The 25,255-nt window shown below is 38.3% G+C and overlaps 1 protein-coding gene across 10 annotated transcripts in view; it reads right to left on the reverse strand.

Moving 5' to 3' along the window:
* Positions 1-225: 225 nt before the first annotated feature.
* LOC140141522 (complement receptor type 2-like) overlaps positions 226-25,255 on the reverse strand; it is an 84,923-nt gene continuing 59,893 nt past the window's right edge. For 8 of the 10 annotated variants that reach the window (XM_072163408.1, XM_072163409.1, XM_072163410.1 and 5 more), the window contains 15 exons: positions 20,331-20,510; positions 19,760-19,939; positions 18,984-19,163; positions 18,490-18,669; positions 17,944-18,129; positions 17,068-17,256; positions 16,303-16,482; positions 15,219-15,392; positions 14,241-14,438; positions 13,818-14,006; positions 12,122-12,307; positions 9,987-10,166; positions 5,479-5,679; positions 4,687-4,801; positions 226-3,607 (listed from right to left, as the gene is read on the reverse strand). In XM_072163408.1, coding sequence (XP_072019509.1) covers positions 3,220-3,607; positions 4,687-4,801; positions 5,479-5,679; positions 9,987-10,166; positions 12,122-12,307; positions 13,818-14,006; positions 14,241-14,438; positions 15,219-15,392; positions 16,303-16,482; positions 17,068-17,256; positions 17,944-18,129; positions 18,490-18,669; positions 18,984-19,163; positions 19,760-19,939; positions 20,331-20,510 — 2,906 coding nt within the window. In that variant the 3' untranslated portion in view covers positions 226-3,219. The remainder of the gene's footprint in view (positions 3,608-4,686; positions 4,802-5,478; positions 5,680-9,986; positions 10,167-12,121; positions 12,308-13,817; positions 14,007-14,240; positions 14,439-15,218; positions 15,393-16,302; positions 16,483-17,067; positions 17,257-17,943; positions 18,130-18,489; positions 18,670-18,983; positions 19,164-19,759; positions 19,940-20,330; positions 20,511-25,255) is intronic. The other 2 variants (XM_072163412.1, XM_072163415.1) reach the window with 2 other exon arrangements.

Here is a 25,255-nt window from a genome sequence, read left to right on the forward strand (position 1 = left end):
CTTAATTTTGAGTGGTTTTACACTGTTTTTCCCTGTTTATCAATGCTAGTCATCCCAATTAAAGGTAGCAGCAAAAGTGAGAGTAATTTAAAAAAATCAAGGTTATCATATGTGCGCAAGGATGTTCATTTTAATTTGAGATATCAGTGACTGCAAATGATGCAGTAAATAAAAAGGCAAAGTGGTGGAAGGAACAGAATTAAAGGTTTTCAGACAAATGCGATATCATTTTCAGTCTCAACATTTTTATTACGACAAGCTGCTAACTTATTGCGCAATTTATATTCACTAAACATGCTAAACAAATACAGTCATTGACAAAAGTTGGAAAACTCTGCTTTTTCCTAGAAAGACGTACCGGTATTTTGACAGTGACAGTGTCCACTGTGTACGAAATCAATTTATGAAAGTTATATTAAAACAAAAGGAGGTCTTAAGGTGACACGATCTAAAAGGGGGCCTGCATTAAGGTTAGTAACTATTTTAAACTGTTGCGATCACAGCATCTTGGGAATGGCTTTAGCCAAAATTTGAAGACTCTGATTTTTCCTAGAAAGACGCGCCGGTATCTTTTTCCTAGAAAGACGCACCGGTATTTTGACAGTGACATAATATGTGTCCACTGTGCACGAAAAACATTTTTGAAAGTTATATTAAAACAAAAGGAGGTCTTAAGGTGACGCGATCTAAAAGGGGGCTTGCATTAAGGTTAGTAACTATTTTAAACTGTTGCGATCACAGAATCTTGGGAATTGAATGGCAGGTAGTGAGCTTTGGCAAAAATCGCATTGATCATTAATAGCGACCGTGTAGAAGAATTCAAATATCACATATATAATATTTTGTAGGTCCTGTGTTCCTTGAGTTATGTTGTAAAGAGGGCTGAAACAACAACACTTTTGTAGAACGTACATAACTCATTAACAACAATAAATTAAGCATGTTTTCAAAGTATATGATTTGTAGAATGAACTTTTGCAAAACATTGAAGCGTTACTTTTCAATAATATATTGATTTAGACAATGAAAGTCGATTTTTTAGTTGCTTCGACCAACAAAAAATCGCGTCAGTTTTGGTGACATGTCTTAATAACAATACGTCTTTATCAGCAAAAATAGTTACTACAGTAAAAATGTCAATTGAATGAACACAGCCTGACATAGCTTGACAATTTATTTCGCGTACAATGCGCGATGTACGCCAGCGTGTGCGACTGTGCGTGCGTAACGCGGAAGTGAATCCAACCATGTCAACTCACTTGTGATTGGTTAGTATTGTATCCAAGGTCGTGCGTTCGCCATGTAGTTTGATCGTGGTTGGATCGAGTTCAGACAGCTGTTGAAAGCTGTGTTCATTCAATTGAAATTCCTACTGTAGGAATTCCTACTTTTTTTATGAAAAAAAAAAATTAAAAACAAGGTGCTGTGTAGAAGTTTGTTTAAAAACATCCAGGGTGATTTTTTAGAGCTCATCATCACAAACAAATCATCGCATACGATTACCACTTCCTTCTCTAGGTTGATTTTGCATGTTTCAGGGAGTCATTATTGAGTACAATACGTTTTATTCCAAGAAAGGAAAAACTATTCCAAACTTTTGTCCACGACTGTAATAGACAAAACATTTTTTTCTTTGAAAAAATAGAGCATCTGTTCAAATTTATATATTTTTACTTAACAAATAGTGGCCACTCCTATATTACGTATTTACAAGAGTTTAAAGTGACCAAAATTGTCGGATTTTGGAAAATATTATTAAAATCTACAAAACCGCAAAGACGGCAGCAATAGGAATAGTTCATAATTTTAATTATGTAACATATTTCTGTCATTTGATCAGTGGATAATATACTAATGATAAAAAAAAACATTTCTATTATACTGCGCTGTGCACAACAATATCTTGAAACTTAAAACAATAGCAATTTCGTAAAGGCACTAAAACTAAATTAACAACCTATTTCAATCACTGAGTTTGATTCTGCGTATTTGTGTACATTTTTTTGGCATGATGCGACTTTATTTCTCCAACTTAATACTTTAAACGAAAAAAGAGATCATTTTAAGAGTGACAAATTTAACATAGAATTGTCACACACAAAGAGTATGATCACACTGTAGTGAGCCCGTTATAAAAGGAAACGCAGGGAATCGATCTGAAGGAGGGTATATTCAATTGTGTCACTTATGAAACTCTACCTTTTGTCATTCAAATGCGTATAGCTTGGGGAAATAAAGTCGCATTGTGCCGAATGACGTATCAAAATACGCAGAACAAAGTTATCTATCAAATTCTTTTAAGAAATTACCTTTAGTGTAAAGTATATTTCCCCAATAGTTCATGGCAAACAAAATATATGGTATAAAAGGTGACTATTGCCCTGTGCTAACATCACAAGTGGCGTAGCCAGTGGAGGGGCTAGGGGTTGTAGATCGGCGCTAAAGCCGGTTTGCATGAGCGAACTCACAAATAGCGAGCGTACACAAAAGAAACTTCGCGCGTAAGATAAGCGATGTCGCCAGTTCTCTACGCTGTGCCGGCATCAGCTGAATTCAAGTATGCTTAGAGGGCACAGGCATGGAACATTCCAATCTATGCGTTTATTAATCTGTGATACAGACCACCAGGCATAACTTGCTGCAAGGTCTTTCAAAACAGTAATGGAGAATGCTGATAGATTTGTGCTATTTTGCATTCAACTGGAACTGTACCGGGGACCTCTTGCACCAGAATCAAAGACTTTAACCGCTGGGCCACTCTGTTCTCTGTCACTGCAGATATTGCCTGATTTTAGATGAAAGTAAATCTGTAACTTCATTTTGCAATCTCTCCATTATCTATAAGTAGTGTAACTGACGGCATGGTATCTAGTAAACTTCTACAAAATGTAACACACAATTGATTCAATTGCTGAATGTACGTTATTCATCATATTACTATCGTAATACTATTTAGGCGGAAGAAAGAAAGAAAACGATTAATGGGGAATTCTTGGATTTTCTTTCATGAAAATAATGCAACGCCAGATCATGCTAAAATATTCATAGCGATATTATAGAAAACTGCGCAACCCAAGAACAGAGAAATCTAGTGTGCAATATTATGCCAAGACAACAGATAAATGTTGCTACTTTCCATCCGCCGATACCAACATCGTAAAGTAATGACATCGTGTCTTCTAAACCTATGAATCATAAAATGTATCTATCTACAAATCGTCATAATCGTGTGAGTTGATTCATAGGGCCATTTGTTACATTTACATTAACATAAGATGGCAATGAGGATTCAGCTGCAGGTAAACCATTTGAGCGCGGGATAGATTGATGCGAGTCGGCAATGGATCTCGGCAGTGAGTGACTATCGAGCGAGTCTGCGTGTGATCTTTGTAACGAGCTCTGATAATGTTGTTCTTCTCGCTGATTAAGATTATTCATATGGGGCGTAGCATATGCAGGTTGTTGTCGCATCATAACACGAGGGCGATTATCTCGTTGACCATATATATTGTATACATCCGTTCCTTGTCCGGCGGGAAGAGTCTGATTTTCTTTCCTATACTCCATTATTAGTTCTTCGTCTGTTGGAAGACGCCCTCGTCGGTGCCTTTATTGGTAATATAGGAAATAAAAGTTAAAATACAACTAGGTTTAATAAAATGAACATAATACAAATAGATATTTGTTATGGTATATACATAATTATAGCCTCCATCCAAGGCACTTGGGTATCTTCATCTTGGTCGGACTTTAATCATTTTCAAGTCTTAGATATATCTTAGGGATATCTAATTACAAAGGGTCCTTTTCTGAGCCACCGTATCTTAGGTAAGAAAGGGTAGTGTAAACGACTCTTTTCAGAATTACAATTTCTTAAGCAGACAAAAGACAATTTAAACATGTATATGGAATGCTTACAACCAGAACCTGTTATGTGCAAATTAAGGATACGTAGATTTGGTCCATCGTTTTACCACCAACTTGGTCATGTCACTGTGTAAGAGGTGTGCATGTCCTATCTTTAAAGAAAATTGGATAATAATTGTATTTGCTGGGAATATTGATTGAAGAAAACAGCAAACGTTTTGGCCACAGCCAGTTGTGGTTGTATCCCTCAATATCATTGGCCAAGGGCCAGCCCCGAATACTCCGTAGTCAAAGGGCAGGGTGATATACATTGGCCTGACGCGTAATAGTTATGTACCGAAGAAGCAAGAGCTAAACCTAACGAAAGCTTATTACATTTTTATACTTGTTCGACGGCGAATGAATTCCTTGAAGGCCCAAATATAGCCCAACGTCTTGCTGGTGTTTTGACGTTGCACAAGACCAAGTGACTAATTTTCCTTTACATTTTCTGTAGCGGGGATATTGTTCAACAGTAACTTCCGCTGCAGAATACGTCGTTAAGGCGAACAAAGCTCCAAATGAAACGGATTAGTTGAGCGGAAAGAATAGGTTAAAGCGGACAGCCGAAAACTGCTGCGGACAACCGAAAAGGTCTGTCGCAACCGAAACTGTGTATAAACAACGATAAAGCGAACAAACCCTCAAATAAAACTATTCATTTGAATGAAAATAAAAGAAGACTCTGATTGACAACCGAACAACGCTGCGAGAGCCGAAGATGCGACGTTTATGCAAAGCGCCAGCAAAGACTTTATTTAACATAATGTGATTACTTACCTCCTGAAGACAATGATACAACAGACAGTAAACACCAATAAGATAACAAATGCAACAGGAACACCAATCCACAGTATGAGTCGAACATTGCCCTCCTGGGCGAGGAACGACGGATCTGAAAGAGTCATTCAAGAGTCATTCAATTATAATAAGATCGGTGTGTGTGCAAGAGCCAAGGACATTCTTTCGGCAGTTGCTCACCCAGGCGGGAATTACAGGTTTTTATGTCATTGGTAGTCTATACTGCTGCAGTTAAAAGTATCAGTTGAGGGAGCTGTCCAATGATGTACGTCGCTTTGCGGGACAAACCTCGTATGTGATTCCAAGAGTCAAATGGTAAAACATACCAGAGGTTGCGATCCCCGTACGCCGCGATCGTACGCCCTTCTAACTATTCAACACCACTCTCCTGTGACGAAGCAAGGTGGGTTATTAGCCAATATGAAATATTCCGCACGTACAAAATTAACGCACGGATAACGTAGAAAATACACAAAGTTTGTCCGTATTACAATATATTAAATAGAATTAAGGATATTGAACATACAAAGCTAAGTCTAAATATGATGATATCATTATAATAATATTATGATGAAATCATTATAATAAAGCTACAGTCAGAGTAGGATTATTGACACAAATGTGCAAAGCATACGTCTTATGTTAAGCGTATTCTGCAAATTCAGTTTGAAAATTATTCGCATGGTTGAAAATAATTTCTTTCAAAGATGGGGATTAGTCACTTTTTATGATGTGTTTACATTACATTACAAGCTAAAGACGATTGTATACCTTCAGCAGCCATTACAACACATGTTGGAAATATCTCTGACCACGTCCTGTCTTTTGTACACACCGCTGATTCTTTTCCATTGAGAACAAAGCCATTCTGACAGGCAAATTCGACGACTTCACCGATTGCATAGGAGTCGTGGCCATCAGGAAGTATGATCAGTTTTTGCGAAAGAGTACTCGGTGTGATGCAGGTTGGATCTGTTAGAAAAACACATTTTTTGCACAGTCAATATTTCACAAGGAATATTGGTCAAATCCAAGCAATGAGCAACCGTGTAAGAACTTACCTGTACAATCATGGTGAACGCGCATCTTCTTATTCTGTTAATATCATTGAAATATAATTGAAGACCGAATTAAAAAAACTAGTTTGCGTCTGACGTCAGGGCAAAATTGGTTGCTGACCTGTGCAGTACGGCAATTTTGGTCTGGTTGACAGGACGTCATACGCAAATAGTCATTTTAATTCGTTCTTCAATTATAGCTTTACTTGTTTTGGTGTGACATTGATGTTGTTGACAATTAACGTAAACCTGTTTTTTTATGATAAATTTCATCCAATGAACACATTTCAACTATACCCGTGAATATTGTAGACGATCAGTTCATTACTGTTTGATCTGCACATTCAATGTCCATCAAATTATACGTGAAATAGCACAAGGGTTTGGACGTTATCATTTAGCAAATTTTTATGCATTATAGAATTAGAGGTGTTACACCCCCTCATTTACCCACACCACATCAAGCTGTGGCCCTGTTGGCGACCAAAAAGGTATAATTATATCAGTATTCCATAATTTTCCGCCTGTTTTCCTTAATAATTCTTCTTGCCGCCCCTTCTGTCACGCCCTTTTATTTTTAATAATTCTTCTTGCAGCCCCTTCAGATTTCACACCACCAAATAGTATATATAGTTGTGCGCCCTTGAATTTCACTTCTCAGAAAAACCCATTGATTGTGAATTTAAGCATTAAAATGAGCAGAAATTTGCATAATTTTAGCCAAATTTGGATTGGTTATGATTAGTAATATTAATTCCTGCAAGTGTACCACAGATGGGAGAAATCGAATAACTTTTAATGATTTTAAGCAGCCTTTTCTTTACAGAAACACCGGCATGGTTTTGCTTGAAAAATAGGAAATTCCCAGACATCGTAGACTTTGAGGGCCAGTCGTAAAAAATAATGACGGTCAACCTATATTTTTTTCCCAGCCAGAGGGATCAGGCAAGGGCTGATTTCAACCATCATAGCTGTCGCTTAAAACTGAGTCGCTCCTGTGAAGAAAAAATGACGTTTTCTTAAGGCAAATTTAGCACATATCTCTATGGGACTCTGATTTGGTGGTGTGAGATCTGAATGGAGCTGTGTGTGTGAGTCTCAACTTTTGATTGAGCAAGTTAGCCCTGTGCCTAATTCGTGTTTGGATTCACCGAAGAAGTGCATTGACTGAATTTATGTAATTAAAGGCTAAAATTGAAGAGAACTGCAACATTTGCTACTAATATACCAGTGCTAAGGTGAGTTTATGACCCAAAATGTGTGTTTGAGTGAAAGATTCCATTTCGTAGAGTGACTTAGGCCCATGCAATGTAATCATAATATTTTGTAAGCTTACATCATCAATGGCATGCAATGACTCAGTGCCAGATAGAGAAGACATTGCAGTATGGTGCTAGGGTACTTGTCGGAACTCATGAAATAGGCGCCTGGATCAGGTAAGCTTACGGTCTGTGTGTTGGTGGGGGGGGTAGGCTAAAGCTTATGATTCCACTACTGGTAACCCAGGTAATGTTTACAATCATGATGGTATGCAATGACTCAGTGCCAGATGTAGAAGACATCAGTATATGGTGGCACGTGGGCTGAGGGCACTGGTTGGAGCTCATAAAATGTGTCCATGGATCAGGTAAGCTTATGGGGGGGTGACTTAAGATTTCACTAATAGGCCATATAATTCAACACTTATAATTCAGACATTGTGGTCATGTTCTTCTTTGTTTTTGTGTGTCTGCCTGGTTACTTGTCCCTCTTGACTGTAAATTGCTGAAAGCCTAAGTCTTGGTGAATTTTCAACATGGTAATCACAATGCTATCTTCAGTAGATAGCAGATGTCACAGACACAATGATTCTGCTTGAAAATTTTTTTTTAACCAGCTTCTTGTTCAAATTATGCTAAAAATAAGTTAATTAGATTAAAATAGTCTGAAATTAAGGATAATCAGAAACATGTTGCATCATTCAGATTTCACACCACCAAATAGTATATATAGTTGTGCGCCCTTGAATTTCACTTCTCAGAAAAACCCATTGATTGTGAATTTAAGCATTAAAATGAGCAGAAATTTGCATAATTTTAGCCAAATTTGGATTGGTTATGATTAGTAATATTAATTCCTGCAAGTGTACCACAGATGGGAGAAATCGAATAACTTTTAATGATTTTAAGCAGCCTTTTCTTTACAGAAACACCGGCATGGTTTTGCTTGAAAAATAGGAAATTCCCAGACATCGTAGACTTTGAGGGCCAGTCGTAAAAAATAATGACGGTCAACCTATATTTTTTCCCAGCCAGAGGGATCAGGCAAGGGCTGATTTCAACCATCATAGCTGTCGCTTAAAACTGAGTCGCTCCTGTGAAGAAAAAATGACGTTTTCTTAAGGCAAATTTAGCACATATCTCTATGGGACTCTGATTTGGTGGTGTGAGATCTTCATCTTCCACCACCCCTTCTTTTTTGTCGCTACCTGCTTTTATCCGGGGCTCGCGCCACCAAAGCCACCCCCAAAATACGCCCATGGTTTAGATATCAATGAATGATGTTACACGCGAATGCTCACAGCAGCAAATTATAATAATAGTAGAACCTTTGTGGAGTGTTTTCAAACATTATTATTATCACACTGGCGTAAGAATCCAATGGTGGCTACACTGGCAATATTGATACTGAAGGTCAAAAATTGGACTGGCAAGAGCAACCGTTGGCGGCGCATTGTATTGTGAATTCCAAGAATTGATTGAGGCTACAAAATCGTAAAACATGCAATTTTCACCAGAACTTTTGCTAAATGCGGAAGAAAATCAGCAAATCAAACCTCAATATATCAAGTTTGAACTCAACAGAATATATTTTGTAAAAGCAGCAGCAAAATAACACCAACCCCCCTACATTTGCAGCATGATCGAGGTTAGATCAACATTATGTTTCGCTAAATTGAGTTCAAGAAATGGTCCCAAGATTAGGCCAAGTAATTTGGTCACTTATTTGAGAGTTTTAGTGCACTTGAAAATTCTAGTTTGCATCTGACGTCATCTGTCAATCAAACTCGAGCACGGTTTGTTTACAAGTGTCGGGATGATTTGGTGAACGCGGCGATAAACAGGACACCTTATGGTTAATGTTTCTTTTCTGAAGGCACCATGTCAACAATGCCTAGAAAAGTTACCTTTTGCCTTGTGAAAGTACGTAATTTCTCGCCGTTAGCAGCAGATGAGTCGACCTTACTCTAACGCGCTATTAACCAGTAGGGGTTTGGTTGACACTGACGTCAGGCGCAAACTAGTCTTTTTAATTCTGGCTTTAATTATGAGAACAAATGACTGAATCATAAAAAGCAAAATGAATGACTAATTCAATTTTTGTCGGTAAAATTAGTAGCGCTATAAATCTTCACCAAAAATAAAGCGTAAAGATAAATAATAAATAAATAGATAAAAACCCTAATGGGAGAAAAAATAAAAAATATTTGCCCTGTGTAATTTTCTTTTCAGCGAGAAAAACACTGGCGTGTTTTGGGTTAAAATACGTATGTAATACTAGTATTGCACATTTAGCGAGCTTCGCGCGCATTGGGCCATGAAATACCTACATTTACGCTCATTTTGCAAAATATCCTCAGATTGAAATTTTTTCGCAAATGTCCCAGTAAAATTGGCCGCCATTATACGTACAAATTGCAATATGAAAGGTTCATATTGATGGCGGCAACAGTTGTATATAAACTAATATAAGCAAATGAAACGAACGCAGACGGGAAACAGTTACACTTTAGCAAATTTTCGGTACCAAGCGTACCTTCTTCAGGCTTTATTATAAAATAACACAAGAAAAACAATCTAAAACAAACAAGAAAAATGATGCGTAAAGCGAAAAACAAGCGTGAAAAAAGATACGCGATTTAAAAACATCGCAGCGTGAAGGCGCATCTAAAAAACGCGTGCGTAAAAAAAAGGAGGGGCGAAAAAAACCTATTCAATAAGATTAAGCCTTCGGGTTGAACGGAATGAAGCTTGTTGATCCAGAATTTCTCGCGCTGCTGGCGTCTAAATTTGGATTGGCGACCTAGGGATTCAATGACAGTGACTTTGACATCATCGATGCTGTGATATAACGAATATAAGCATTTACAGATATAGGTATTGCGTATGTCACAATAATTATACAAGCTACTATCTATAACATCTACATGATAAACACATCTGAGGTATTGAGATTCTCTACCTTGTTGATAACATATGGGAGTCTTCTCAGACCACAGTTGCTGATTCGTACACACAGACGACTCGGGTCCTAATAATGTAAACCCTAGTTTACATGAAAAGTTGATCAAGAAGCCAATAGTATATGGGCCGACATTAGGCGTGATAAAACCATTCAATAAAGGTTCTGGAGCGTTGCATTCTGAAACCCATGCAAATGGAACAACTGGATCAGATAACTAAACAATGTATCAATTTGAAGCCATTTTATATTGCACAGCACTATAATAATCAATAGCTGATAAGCTCTGCAAACCGCCAAGCCATTGTTCAACCGTAACCTATAAACAAGGAAACTGCTCATACTCCCACTGCGAAAGCATTATGATAAGAATATTCCAGTGCACATGCTAAACGTACCTCAGAAAAATGTAATAAATTATCTTAGTGATAGATAGTAAACGAGCGAATTTCTTTAAGGCAGAGTTATCGTAAAATGCATTTTCTGCAAAACTATTGCTATATTTGCTCATAAATTATGCAATAGAGTAGCCACTGTTATCGATATGTAGATTAACTTTTAAAAAAAGCGCAGTGATTTATAGTGCGCTACGCACAGACACAATGCCTAGACGTTGATCCACAACCCTCAGCACACTTTAAAGAAAAAAGACATAATCCTAAAAACGCTACAATACTGAATGTTTTGCAAGACATTTTGACTAGACATATGCGACTATAGTCTTAAAATTCTTGTAGCACACCACACATTTTGACCAGGCTAGTCTTATGTCGATGAGCAGTTTTATATACAGTTTTTTTTATAAAGTCCAAGAAGCCACATGTTGGGGTCTTACTGGTGCGTGAAAATTTGGGATTTTAAAACTAATTTTGACTATAATAATTAAAGTAATTGTTGGTCTTAAGTGGGTCTGAAGGATATTCACAGAGGGCGCAAGTTCTCCTGTATTTCTGAGACTTGACAACTCCCTTAAAATGAATGAAAGAATATCCGATTGGGAAAATTCAGATTTTGGTACATTTGTCATTGTCATAGATGTGCTAACATAGCCTGCGAGTGGTTCAGCCGAAAGCCGTGTATTTAAGACAAAATAAGACAAAATAAGACATTTTACACGAATCTGTATTGGGAAATTAGCTACATGTATTTCAACGGGGCTTCAACTTCGTCAGTACTGCTGTTTTCTTAGTTTTTTTGCCAAATTTGTCCTTTCAAAAATACCAAATGACAATTTGAATGACTTATCCTTCACTTTTAAGCAATTTATAAACAATTTTATTTTTTTACACTTGCGCTGGGATCACTGAATGGGTCTTTAAATAATTCACATGTTTAAGCAATAAGAGACGTCTTCATATCAGCAAAAGCACAAGTGATACCCAGTGGGCACACCTGACGTTGAAATCAGGTTGTATTTGCTAATGGACTTCAACCTGATGGAGTTCAACCTGATTTCAACCCGATTTCAACCTAGAGGGTAGTTGAATTCAGGTTGATATTTCAACGTTGATACAACGTTGAAATTTCAACCTGATTTCAACTAACCTCTAGGTTGAAATCAGGTTGAAATCAGGTTAGGTTGAAACTTCGACGTTGTATCAACGTTGATTCAACGTCGAAATCCTAACCTGTGCCCACTGGGATACCCACTCGCCTAAACTATGCTATATTTAGAAGTTTGCTGAGCACTGCTATTTAGAAGCTTGCTGATGTTTATCTGTACTCCTTTAAAGTGTGTTGCATTTAGAAATTTTTATGGCGTTTTATCTTCACTTCAGGGGCGTAGCAAGCAGGTGAACAGAGTGGCCGAAGTCCAGGGGGCCCGGGGGTTTAGGTGGGTTGAGGATAGGGCTGATAAATGTGATGTTAAAAGAACCCCTCATTGCTCCTTGTACATGGGCCCGAGGCTCTTGCTACGCCCCTACTTCACTTGTCTAAACTATGCTGCAGTTAGAAGTTTGATGGCATTGTTATTTTCACAAGTCTCAACTATGCTGCGGTTAGAAATTTGATGGGGTTATAATATCTTTGCTCGTCTAAATATGCTGCATTTAGAAGTTTGATGCAGGTAGATCTTTACTCGTCTAAACTATGCTGCATTTCATGCATCCTTGCTCAAGAAAGAAAATAAATACCAAACGGAGAACAACTTGGCGTGTTGTCAGACCAATTGCCGTCCAATGTGCAAACTATGGTAGAGGTACCGGTGATTACGTAACCACTATGACATGTGATATCGACTGTCTGGCCCACTGGATATGGTCCCATTGACGGGGAAAGGTAACCATTGGTAGGGGCGACTACAGGTGGACAGGTTAATGCTATCAAATAATACAGTAAGTTAAAGAAACATTAGAAATATTACGGGTTTTTGTTGGGGTGGGGGCTTAATTGGCAAGAGCGATCGTAACATAGATAAATAGGTAAGTACTGCCAAAATATTAGCAAATATAGAATAAAAAGCCACGGATTTATATGGCGCAATTACAAGATCATTGCGCATTGACCACTATGACCCAAAACACAAGTAGCATCATTCAGATATATATATTATAGTCAGCCAGAATAATGAACATCGCAGCCAGGATCAGGTCCCTGAGATTCTTACGAGTAGACCGAGATATTTAGCGGTAAGTACCTTGCCCAGGGAAGTTTCAAGCTATAGTCTGTATAGAGTATACCTTCCTCGAGTCAGTAATTTAGATGTTGTTATTCATTGAATCTTTAAATGTAATGAAGAGAAGTATATAACGTATACATTTTCAAAAAGGAAATGATGCAAGGAATCCAACAAGCATAACAGATTCCTGCAAAAATTAACAAGTTTTGTGCATGGAGAATCGGAATGTGCCGAATAGACATATGTTCGGTAGTTGTCCGATGTGTGTTCGTATTGTCCTGTACATTTCCTGAGTTTGTTCCTTATTCCTTATTTTCTTTATTTGTTCCTTATTGTTGCGGTTCTTTGGGAGGGTTCGCTGGTGCTGGCGACGGATGCATTACTGGCAAACATAGGACGGATTCGTCGGTCATTTGTACCATGTCATTTGCCGGACGATGAACGAATACATATCGGACATACCCGGTGGACATACATCAGACGCCTGCAGGATTATTATTGACCATACCACGCACCCTTGTCTAAAACATATACCACTGTATACCACAAAACCACAATGTACGTTTTATGTTCTTTTTATGTTTTGCTTATCATCCGCCAAATGCGTTTCATGTTAGGTAATACTAAGTATTCGTTAAGTCCGTCGGTAAGTTTTGTGCATGCGGAAACGGAATGTGCCGAATAGAGATGTTCGGTAGTTGTTCGATGTGTGTTCGTAATGTCCTGCATATTTCCCGAGTTTGTTCCTTATTCTTGGCGGTTCTTTGAGAGGGTTCGCTGGTACTGGCGACGGATGCAATAATGGGTAACATGGGACGGATTCGTCGGTAAATTGTACTGTGTCATTTGCCGGACGTTGAACGAATACATATCGGACATACCCGGGGGCCATGCAGGATATTTACTGGCCATATCGCATAGAGAAACGAAATACGTTTCTGTGAGGCCTCACCATAAATCTTATGCGGGATGGTGATTTCACCACTGGATCATAAATATTATATGGCGATGTAAGTTGACCCATTCCATCTATGTGTGGCAAAGCCTTATACCGATTGAGGTAGCTGAAATACGCGTGTAGACGAGACATGTGCATGTCTTACAAGAAGAATAGACGAGGGAGGAGAAAAGAAGCAGATATTGAGGAGAATGAGACGAGAAAGACAAGTCATTACAAGACAAGACAAAGACATTATTTCAACAACCATTACCTATCTCTTCACATATAGGTGGGATTCCAGACCAGGAACCGTCGTTGGTGCAATAAAGCTCTGTTTTTCCTTGAAGTTCAAAGCCAGAATTACATTGGAAAGTCACTCTCTCACCAACTGGATATGGCATGTCTTGTGCAGGAGAAATGCTTCCGTCGCGAGGATGTGTTAGTTGGTCGCACACCACGCCTGTAAGATATATAAAAGCAAAATCAGTTACTATGTTCATTACATCCATGGGTAGGATACCAAAATGATGAAAATAATCGTAATTTTTTTTACGTAATTGTATTCGTAAAAGTCGACAAATTATACTATATAAAAAGAAAAGCGAGAGAGTGATTCAATTGATTTAATTAAATAAAATGGTTACGAATTATTGGTAACTTTATATAGACCTGATTTTGACCGACGACTAAATACCTTGCTCTACACATAACGGTGGTTGTGGAGACCAGATAGCAACATCATCAGCGAGAAGGTCGCACGTCGATGTTGACATCCCCATTAATCGGTATCCTGGGTTACAACTATATGTTATTTGTGCATTAACAGTATAGATGGCCTCAACTGGTTCTATATTACCATTGGTTAATTGTATTGGTGTGGCACATGTCACCGCTACAAGAAAACGAACGTAAATATTCATTTCATAATACAGTCTGCACTACCAGTTAGGAGTATGACTCCACAGTCAAAGTAAAATCACCGCAAACCAAAATATTCTTTAATTTGAGATATCAGTAACGACAAATAATACAGAAATTACCAGGTTACAAAACGAAAACCGATGGAAGGTACAAATTGCACTCTCAATTTCCTTCAACAAAGAACAAAATGGGATTCAAGCATGCATCAGTTACGTAATCACCCTAATTATTTCGGATTATTCCCTTTCATTTGTATCATGATCCTTTGTTCTTGTGCAAAGATTGGTGAATAAGTATGTTTAAATGCATGTTTGAACCATATTTTGTACTTTGTTCTCAAAATACAAAAAATGACTTCGGCAATTAGCGTAGCAGGCTGACGATATTCTTTTCCACCTGTTTTTGTTTTATGACTTGGTAATTTATGCATCATTTGGCATCACTGATATAGTCATCCTAGCCCACATTGTGGTCACCTTTTTTAATATACCCTCACTAAGGCGATGAGTTCTTCATGTTCAAAAACTTCCTTATTATTAACATACTATAATAACCTTGATGTTACTTTAAATACTCGTATAGAACCTGTGACAGAATAAGAGTGTGCATCATATTGAGTGAAGTAACGAATTGCCAATTGGTTCCTGGTCAAAAGATTCTCTTTCAATTACGATTTCATCATAATTCTACTAATTAACTTACGAGCTAATGTCCTAAATAATGAAAAATTTCCTTGTGTTTTACCACCTACCGATACACATTGGTGATTCCATATTCCATATAAGCGTTGGCAAGCACATCGCTTGCCTGGTCCCTTCAAGACGAAAACCACGGTCGCATTCAAATGTGACATTTAACCCAAAAGGAATATTCCCGTATGGAACAACCTTTCCATTTTCTGGAACATCAGGGGGTGGGCAATTTTCTGGTAATGGAAAAAATAAACATTGGTAGATAATAATTTCATGAAGTCCTTGGCCACTTTTTTTTATTCCTGAAATTTACGTATTTGTTATTTTTCCCCCCAATTTGAGCTTTTTAAGCATAATTTTGCGTTATTTTTCTCTTTTTAAAAGCATTTTCCTCTGTTTTCACAAATGGTCAGGTCTGCATATATCTGGTAATAACCATCGGCAAATAATTGGGTTATTCAAGTTGAAATCTTAATCTACACACCCTCTATGGAAGACATGATCTTAATATTCCACACAGGGAGTGTAAATTTCAAATGGAATTACTTGACTCTATTTGAAATCTACACCCCCTGTTTTTAAGATTAAGGGCATGTCTTCCATAGGGTGTGTATGGATTTCAATAGGAAAACCCAATGACCAAAAAACCAAACTAAGTTTATTACACGTTCATCACACTCGACAATGACTCAAATGCATTTTCCAGAATAATAAGGGAAGCAATTCATATTGGCCAAATGGGAGCCAAAGTAATCAACCGTGATAAAGACCTGCTTTCTCTTGATCACTGCTGAAAACAAAAACATCGGGGAAATGTCAACAAGAAGTTTCTCCGGGAAAGCAGTGGACTAAGTCACTTGTGATCAAGCCATCAGCCCTGGTGGCGAAAGCTTAAGTCGTGAGTACTCAGATTTTTAAATCTTAAAAGTGTTTGTCAAGCAAAAATGTTTGAATTACATGGAATGTTTGATTATGCACCGCCATGTATGTAAAGCTATACTGAAATTCTGTCTATGTAGAGGTGTATCATCCAAACATTTCAAGTTTCAAATTGAGTCAGTCGCAGAATGCAACATTTCTTTGAATCGGATCATGCACCTTTAAAAAGAATGACTAATTAAAAGAAATCTTTTGGGGTCCCACCTTTAAGACAAAATGGTGATTCTTTACTCCATGACCCATCCTGCTGACACACCACTGCTGGTACTCCTCTCAGTTGAAAACCTGAGTCACAATTGAAGACAACCTGCTGACCTTGATCATAGGAACCAGTTGCAGGTGATATGCCACCATCCTCTGGAATATCGGGGGTAGGACACGACACTGTAGTTGAAATTCAAAAGAAAAATGTCAAAACACAAACACAACAGCTCTTTGTCAGTCGAAGCAAGAAATGTTAGTTGGTGAGTTTAATGTATTTTATATACATTTTACAGATCCAAATGTAATTGATTATTATTGAGCGATTGCTTTCCATAAAAATGACAACAATCACTCTATAGAGCTTTCTTAAAATTAGCCCCGAAATTAGCGAAGCCAGGCTACACAATCATCCTCGCTTTCAGTTTTCCGCTTCTCTAATTCCGGCTTGATCGGAGTTAGCCGAGCCAAAACGCCATCAACGGTTGGAAGGTGTCAATTATAAGATCACTCTATATAGACGAGGTGACTTCTGACGTCAATGCCTGGCAGTATGCGCACGCATCATCTCAATTTCCATTGTTTTTTGCCTGACAGTATGCGCGCGCATCATATTTTGCTCAGGGCTCGTGTTTTTAAAACTCCCGCCGCATCACAATAAGGCTATTTAACAGTGTAGTGGTTGCATGGGGTTCACTCAAGCATATCGATATACCATTCCCTTGCCTCTGTTGATAAACATTGAGGTCACCTCATCTATACACTTACCATGTTCCATACAAGTTGGAAATATCGCTGACCAAGAACCATCTGTTGTACAGCGAATTACCGCAGAACCTTGTAAATCATAACCAGCACTGCATGAGTAGGTCAGCGCTGTACCGATTATATATGATGGAAGTGTCGGGGTGATGTTCCCATTAGATAATGTTGGTGGGTTGATGCATGAGGTTGGAGCTAGAATGGAAGAAAATTAAAACTGACGTTATCTGTAATCAGTGCATCGGTTAATCACCCCCTAAATACTGGATAATATTTTAAAGAAGGGCCTGCTCAGTACAGCTTCGTCCATGTAAATAGCTTTCATAAAATTAAAATATGAAAACGTTTGTGAAATTATCATTCATCGAGGTAGTAACTAATGATAATATTTGTACTATACTCTAGTCAACTGGACTTATTATTTTTGAGTGGGGAAATTTCACGTCCAATTCTGAACGCATCATCAGCCCTACTGATCTTCTGGCGGTAAAAGTTCATTGACATGTGAAGTGGATGTTGTTGTATCACAGGTCACATTTGAGTCAACCTGATGAGAGGTATTTTCCTGATCTGTAGGCTCCGGTTCAGGTTGAACTCAAATGTGACACGTGATTCAACAACATCCGCTTCATAGGTCAATGAAGTTGTACCGCCAGAAGATCAGTTGGGCTGAACAAAAAAACAACAAAAAACATACAGCAAAACAATAACCGCAAATCAAAGTTCAGCAACAGCATCGTCGACAAATCCAAAAAAGGAAAAACTAACCAAAATTATAAAAAATGGCTTGCTACTATCTAATATGGATACAGGATATGCATGCGACGGTGGGGTCATGCGCAAGAAAAAGTCAAAGATAGCGTCACACTTGCACCACCTTACCGTTCTGTACACATCGTGGAAATGGACTTGACCATATCCCTTCTGGTGTGCACGTGACCCTTGATGATCCTGATATCTGATATCCAGCTTGGCACATGAATGTTAGTTGAGTACCCACACGGTTAGTGTTCGTAAATGGTATAACCATACCATTAGTTGGCTGCACGGGCATTGAACAGATGATTTCTGTAATGAAGGATGAAAACGAAACAACTTTTTATATGAACTTTAAAAAAAATCTAAAACAGCAGTCAACCCCATTTTTGAAAAACACCCGATTACACAAGAATATATGAAGCGGTCCGAATTTAGAACGCAGGAGGAAACTGGAGTACACTGGGCAAAAATATATGAGGACGGTAACGGATAGGTAACCATGTTCACTTACGGAACTGTGGGGAATCGAACCTGGGCCGTAGTGTTTCAAGCGCCCCACAAACACGTTCTCCCAATTACTTGAGTACGTTGACAACACAGAAAGAACGAAAATATTATATGACCAATTGTTTAATAAAATTTGCAACGTAAAGTTAAACCAGTACTTACGTTCACACATTGGTGTCTCATTAGACCACATTCCATTAAAAAGACAAAATACTATTGTCTGACCAATGAGTTGGTACCCTGTGTTGCACTGGAATCGGACTTGGTCATTGATGCGATAAGAGGATGTGTCTGGAGACAGTTGTCCATTTGTTGGACGTCCAGGAGACGCACAGGTTATAACTAAAAGAACATATTTGTAGTTTGTAAAGAATTTATATTTGAAGGGAACAAAATTGTCACTTTTAAATGAGCTGATAACATCCTATCGCAAAGTGTTGATTTGGTAATAGCAGTTGCAGCTGGGAACGGCCGATGTTCAAATAATTCAACATTTCCTCAATATTTGCATATTTGGTTAATTTTTGTGTGTTTTTATACCCTATGAATGACAGTTTATAGTTTTGCATATGGCGTAAATATACAAAAAGCATAATCTGCAAAAAGTACAAGATCAACTACGTATTTATGACATCAACAAATTTGCATATAAATACCTGCACATGAAGGTGTAGGATTAGACCACGTGTTCAGTTGTACGCACATAGATGAAGGATCGCCTATAAGTTCAAAGCCATCACTACATCTAAACGTCACTTCCTGTTGGTAGGCATATGTTGATATACCCGGTGACAGGTAGCCATTTTGTGGCTCTTGGGGACGACTGCAGGTAACGGCTGAAGGAATTATTAAACATAAAATATTGACCTTTTCCAATCCACCCACAATATATCTTGATTTTACCTTCTAAATTAAATTCGTCACACTAAAGTGTAAATATTCGTAAAATTCGGCACACAGAATTGACAAATTGACATGATTATAACAGGTCAATCGCTTACACAAGATAACAAATGCTTGATCCGCAGTGAGTATATGTGTACATTTAGAAGTGAAAATTAACATGTTTGTATTATGATATACAATGCAAGCTTTATGGACGCACTGTCATTTTCAAGGTAATGTGATCTTATTCGGCTACTTCAGTGGAATTGATGGGTCTTTTGTGTGACAGGCCATATAGGCCAACACAAAAGTGTTGTTTTTTGTCAGACCTAGTCTAGCTCTAGACTTGGTTTCACTACAGCTAAACTTGGGTATAAACTTTACACATATATACATGTATAGATCTAACTCTAGACCGGTCGAAATATGCTTAGACCCGGTCTAAAAATAAAACCGGTTTTGTACATATCGCCCAAAGACGTAAATATGAAATTTACAATAATTGAAAAGTGCGTAAAGCATTGATGACATTTTATTTGTCCTTTACCTGAGCATGTAGGGAAGGATGCAGACCAATCATTCTCTGATGTACATCTTATAATTTCGTCTCCATTGAGGAAATATCCCACATTGCAAGAAAAACTCACTTCTTGTTGGTAGGAGTAGGAAGAAAGAATCGGTGATATGTTGCCATTTTGCGGTTGCGCAGGAGCTCCGCATCTTATCTCTGTCAAAAAACAAGAAGAGAAAAATTATGGCCGATGGTAAAGATTCAACTGAACACTAAGCTAATCACAAAAATAACTGAAGAATGTAAAGCAGAAACCGGCCACACCCTGGTGGTGCGGACTCACTCTGGCCCGACTCAAATCTGGTAATATTTTAAAACAAGTAGTAGATAACTACAAAAGACATTATCAAGTGCAATTGATATCTGGGTCCCAATCCAATTGGTCCCACTCTGGCCGCGGCAGTTATCAGTTTGGCCTCACCCAGGGTGGTACTAGTATGCGGTAAGGGTGGGCCATTTGGTGTTGGGACACACGTTTCATTTCCACTGATGTAAATATATTTGCTTCTCTCTCAACACGATATTTGTAAGAAGGAAAATACAATACCTCTACAGAGTGGTACAGGTGAGGACCAGGTGTTCTGAGCGCTACATGTAGCCGTTGATTCTCCCACAAGATGAAAGCCACTGTTACAGGCAAACATTACTGGTTGCTGGAATGCGTATGAAGATAACAGCGGGGATATAAAGCCATTCTGTGGCTGAGCTGGTGCAGTGCATGTTATAACTACAGTGAGAAAAAATACAATAAGTCGCATTATTATTATCATTATTACCGGTATTATCATTTTCTTTTCAGAAGGTATACAAGCGCTTATCCTAGGGTTCGCTAGTCCGGAAAGAAGGTTCGCTAGTCCGGAAAGAAGGTTCGCTAGTCCGGAAAGAAGGTTCGTTAGTCCGGAAAGAAGGTTCGCTAGTCCGGAAAGAAGGTTCGCTAGTCCGGAAAGAAGGTTTGCTAGTCCGGAAAGAAGGTTCGTTAGTCCGAAACATAAAAAATGTACGCCGCTAATCCAAAAGTTATATTACGCAGGGGTTAGGTTTCGGGTTAGGGTAATGGCTTGATTTTGAGTTAGGGTCATTAGAGAATGAATTTGGAGAAAACCTCTTGATAATTACAAACACTCGCTGAGCAGCAAGACGTTCCCTCTAAGCTTTTAATCCGATAAGCTGATTATCTATTTTGTTTTCATGAATTGGAAGACATTCTTTGATGTATTACTGAGCTCAATTATCTGAAATTACTGGAGCGTGAGCCACCCAGGCTGATGGCTCAGCATAGTATTTTATTGTCAAAAGGTTTTCTCCAAATTAATTTCCTAATGTATGGTAATGGTTCGGTTTTGGGTGTGGGTTAGGGTAATGATTCGGTTTCGGGTAATGGCTTGTTTTTAGGTTTGAGTTATAGAGTTAGGGTTATGGCTCGGTTTTGGGTGTGGGATAGGGTACATGTAATGGTTCTGTTTCGGGTTAGGGTAATGACATGGTTTCAGATTTGGGTTAGGGTAATGGTTTCGTTTTGGGCGTGGGTTAGGGTAATGGTTCGATTTCGGGTTAGGGTAAGGTTTTGGGATAGGGTTCGTGTACTAGCACATATTTCGCACTAGCGAACCTTAGAACAAGGTTATGCTTCAGATTACTTCAAGGTTATACTTCAGGAGAAAACGATACGTTCAAACACATTGTCGGTACATCGCACTATACACGCATTAGCCGTTACCATACTTGATATCCTTTGAGGGCAGTTCGGTGATAAAAATGTAGCACCTGACCATCAAAATTGACCATAGAGGCGGGGTTGTAAGAAGTCCGCCATAGGTTTCTACAGTAACATCTATGATTTTTAGTTTGCTCTTGCGAAATTATTTTAAGAGTTAGGAATTTCTAACTTGGAGGTTATAATAGTTATTTCCGTTAATTCACGTAGTAACCGTAAATCTAGGCAAAATTGCACGTTCGTCGAATTTTAACCGCAAATGGATTTTCCATATATTTTTGTCAACCCAGTCTCCCTTTTAAAATAATCATATTAATCATTTTACAACTTGTCTTTAAAAAAAATGATCATATGAATCATTTTAGTGCAGTGATGACACCATCTGCTGTTATTAAATTTATGCTGTATATAAAACGTTTTGAAGCTTTATTTACACAATAATATATATATATATATATATACAAAGTAATGAACTAAAGTTTCTTCAGAGAGTGCTCAACTTTAAGTGTAAAGGAGCGATAATCTGGAGTGTAAAGGAGCTCAACTTTAAGTGTAAAGGAGCGAAAATCTGGTAAAGGAGAAGAATCGTACGTAGGCCTAACCAGCAACGAGTTTAAGCTAAGACTCGCTAACCACAAGCAATCTTTCAAAAACGAAAAGCACAAACACCAGACAGAACTCTCCAAACACATCTGGAAGCTAAAGGACAATAATGTTAATTTCACTATCGAATGGAAAATATTGAAGTATGCCAATGCATACTCAAATGTGAGCAAACGATGCAACTTATGCATCATGGAGAAATACTTCATCATACGCCACCCCAAAATGGCATCTTTGAATAAAAAAACTGAACTAATTAGCGCATGCCGACATGCGGCAAACTTCAAACTGAAAAATCTCGCGTAAAAATCTCGCGTAGACACAACCTATACTCGCGCGAGAGTTAAATGCGCACGCTAATTCCGCAATTACGCACAGGAAAGATACACTTCATCTTGTTTTGTTTTGTTTTCATTACATTTGACTATCCCTGATGAGAGGAGACAGCAGTCTTCTTGAAACAAGTTTGTAGGATATGAATAAAATTTAATGAACTGATCCATCTGTATATTTATTTATTTATCGCTCCTTTACACTTAAAGTTGAGCACTCTCTGAAGAAACTTTAGTTCATTACTTTGTATTAAATGCTCCGCCTTTATTGACGTCGAGCACTCTACTGAAAAATCTTCAACATGGATAAAACATCGTACAACTACTCGATGAGGAATATCGCCTGTGCAAACCAAGGAAATTATTTAAGAAGACTAATTGAGAAAACAGAGAAATTAATACGCAACATGCGCTGGAGAGCGTTCTTCTACCTCCATCCAGAAGCCAACGTGAGTACAAAAGAATCATACGGGTTCAACTCCAGTAAAACACCTCCTGTCATAGATGAAATGCGTACATTTGAAAATAGAATGACGGACTTGATCCAGAACATTGAATTTGATAATCATTCTAACGATTTTCAACGCCAATTAAGAAACGACACCAAGCATATCAACGAAGAGACAAAGCTTATAATAAAAGCGGACAAAACCACGAACTTTTACAAAATGACACCGACTGACTATAGTACGCAAGTCGAGAAAAACATTCACAAAACGTACAGAAAAAGTACAAACAAAGAAGTAAATAAAATAAACAATGAAGCGAAGAAAATCGCCAAGGAACTCGATCTTGACGACCGTATTAACGTGATGGCGCAACGGGAATCTTTTATCACGCTAAAAGATCACAAACCCAACTTCGTAAACGCGCCTACATGCCGCCTCATTAATCCTTGCAAATCAGAGTTAGGGAGAGCAAGCAAAATAATCACAGAGAGAGAATCGTAAAACAAGTAGTGGAAGCAAGTAAAGTAAACCTGTGGAGAAATACCAACGCAGTACTCGAATGGTTCAACGGAATTCCCAACAAAAACGAGTCCACATTTATATGCTTCGACATAGTAGAATTTTACCCTTCAATTACCGAGAAGCTCCTAGACGATGCTCTGGACTTCGCATCGCAATACACGGAGATCACTCCATTAGACAGAAGAACTATTAAACATGCCAAGCAAACGTTACTCTTCAACAAAAACGAGCCATGGGTAAAGAAAAACAACACCCTATTTGACATCACGATGGGCTCGTACGACGGTGCAGAGTGTTGCGAGCTAACCGTGGTCTACCTACTATCCCAACTAAAACCCCAATACGGCAATTCAATTGGCCTTTATAGGGACGACGGGTTAGCCGTCTTCCATCAACCTCCGAACGTCGTAGAGAAGATCAAGAAAAACATATGTGAAATATTCAAGGCCAACGGACTCCGCATAACAATAGAAGCCAACAAAAAAATCGTAAACTACCTCGACGTCACACTCGACCTCAATCGCGGAACACACAAACCGTACCTCAAACCAGGAAACACCCCCATATATGTGAACGCGAAGAGCAATCACCCGCAGAACGTAATCCGAGCAATCCCTGAAGGCATCAATCGCAGACTCTCTGATATTTCATCGTCGAAGAACGAATTTAATGAGTCATGCAAAGAATATCAAGAAGCTTTGAAGAAAAGCGGATACGACTACAAGCTAGAATTCAAACCGAGGGACCAAAGAAAGCGCAACACCCGAAACAGAAAGAGAAACATAACATGGTTCAACCCGCCGTTTGATTTGAGAGTTAAAACAAACGTTGGAGGTCAATTCTTAAAAATCGTCAACCAAAGTTTTCCCAAAGGCCACGCTTTGCAGAAGATCTTTAATAAGAACACAATAAAAGTATCATATAGCTGCATGCCTAATATGAAGACAGCTATAGACACACACAACAATAACATTATGAAGGCTCAATTGCCAAAACAAGAAGCAAAACCATGTAATTGTAGAAAAAAACCTGAGTGTCCGCTGAACGGAGAATGCAGGGCGTCTAACATCATCTATCAAGCAATTGTAAAATCTGGTAAAGGAGAAGAATCGTACGTAGGCCTAACCAGCAACGAGTTTAAGCTAAGACTCGCTAACCACAAGCAATCTTTCAAAAACGAAAAGCACAAACACCAGACAGAACTCTCCAAACACATCTGGAAGCTAAAGGACAATAATGTTAATTTCACTATCGAATGGAAAATATTGAAGTATGCCAATGCATACTCAAATGTGAGCAAACGATGCAACTTATGCATCATGGAGAAATACTTCATCATACGCCACCCCAAAATGGCATCTTTGAATAAAAAAACTGAACTATTTAGCGCATGCCGACATGCGGCAAACTTCAAACTGAAAAATCTCGCGTAAAAATCTCGCGTAGACACAACCTATACTCGCGCGAGAGTTAAATGCGCACGCTAATTACGCACAGGAAAGATACACTTCATCTTGTTTTGTTTTGTTTTCATTACATTTGACTATCCCTGATGAGAGGAGACAGCAGTCTTCTTGAAACAAGTTTGTAGGATATGAATAAAATTTAATGAACTGATCCATCTGTATATTTATTTATATATATATATATATATATATATGATAAATTATGTTATGATATATGTTAAATTATTGTATCCCGGTGGTGTGGCGGAGAGGAGGCTGGAAAAACAAGGCAAACTACATAAAAATGCAATAGCCACTAGGCTTGCCCCGCAGGGCTAGAGAGAAACAATAGCGATAAAGCTTAAACTATAATACCTTGTGTAACCTTAAATACATGGTGCTATCAG

This window comes from Amphiura filiformis, chromosome 19, assembly GCF_039555335.1.
Source record: "Amphiura filiformis chromosome 19, Afil_fr2py, whole genome shotgun sequence".
Lineage (NCBI taxonomy): Eukaryota > Metazoa > Echinodermata > Ophiuroidea > Amphilepidida > Amphiuridae > Amphiura > Amphiura filiformis.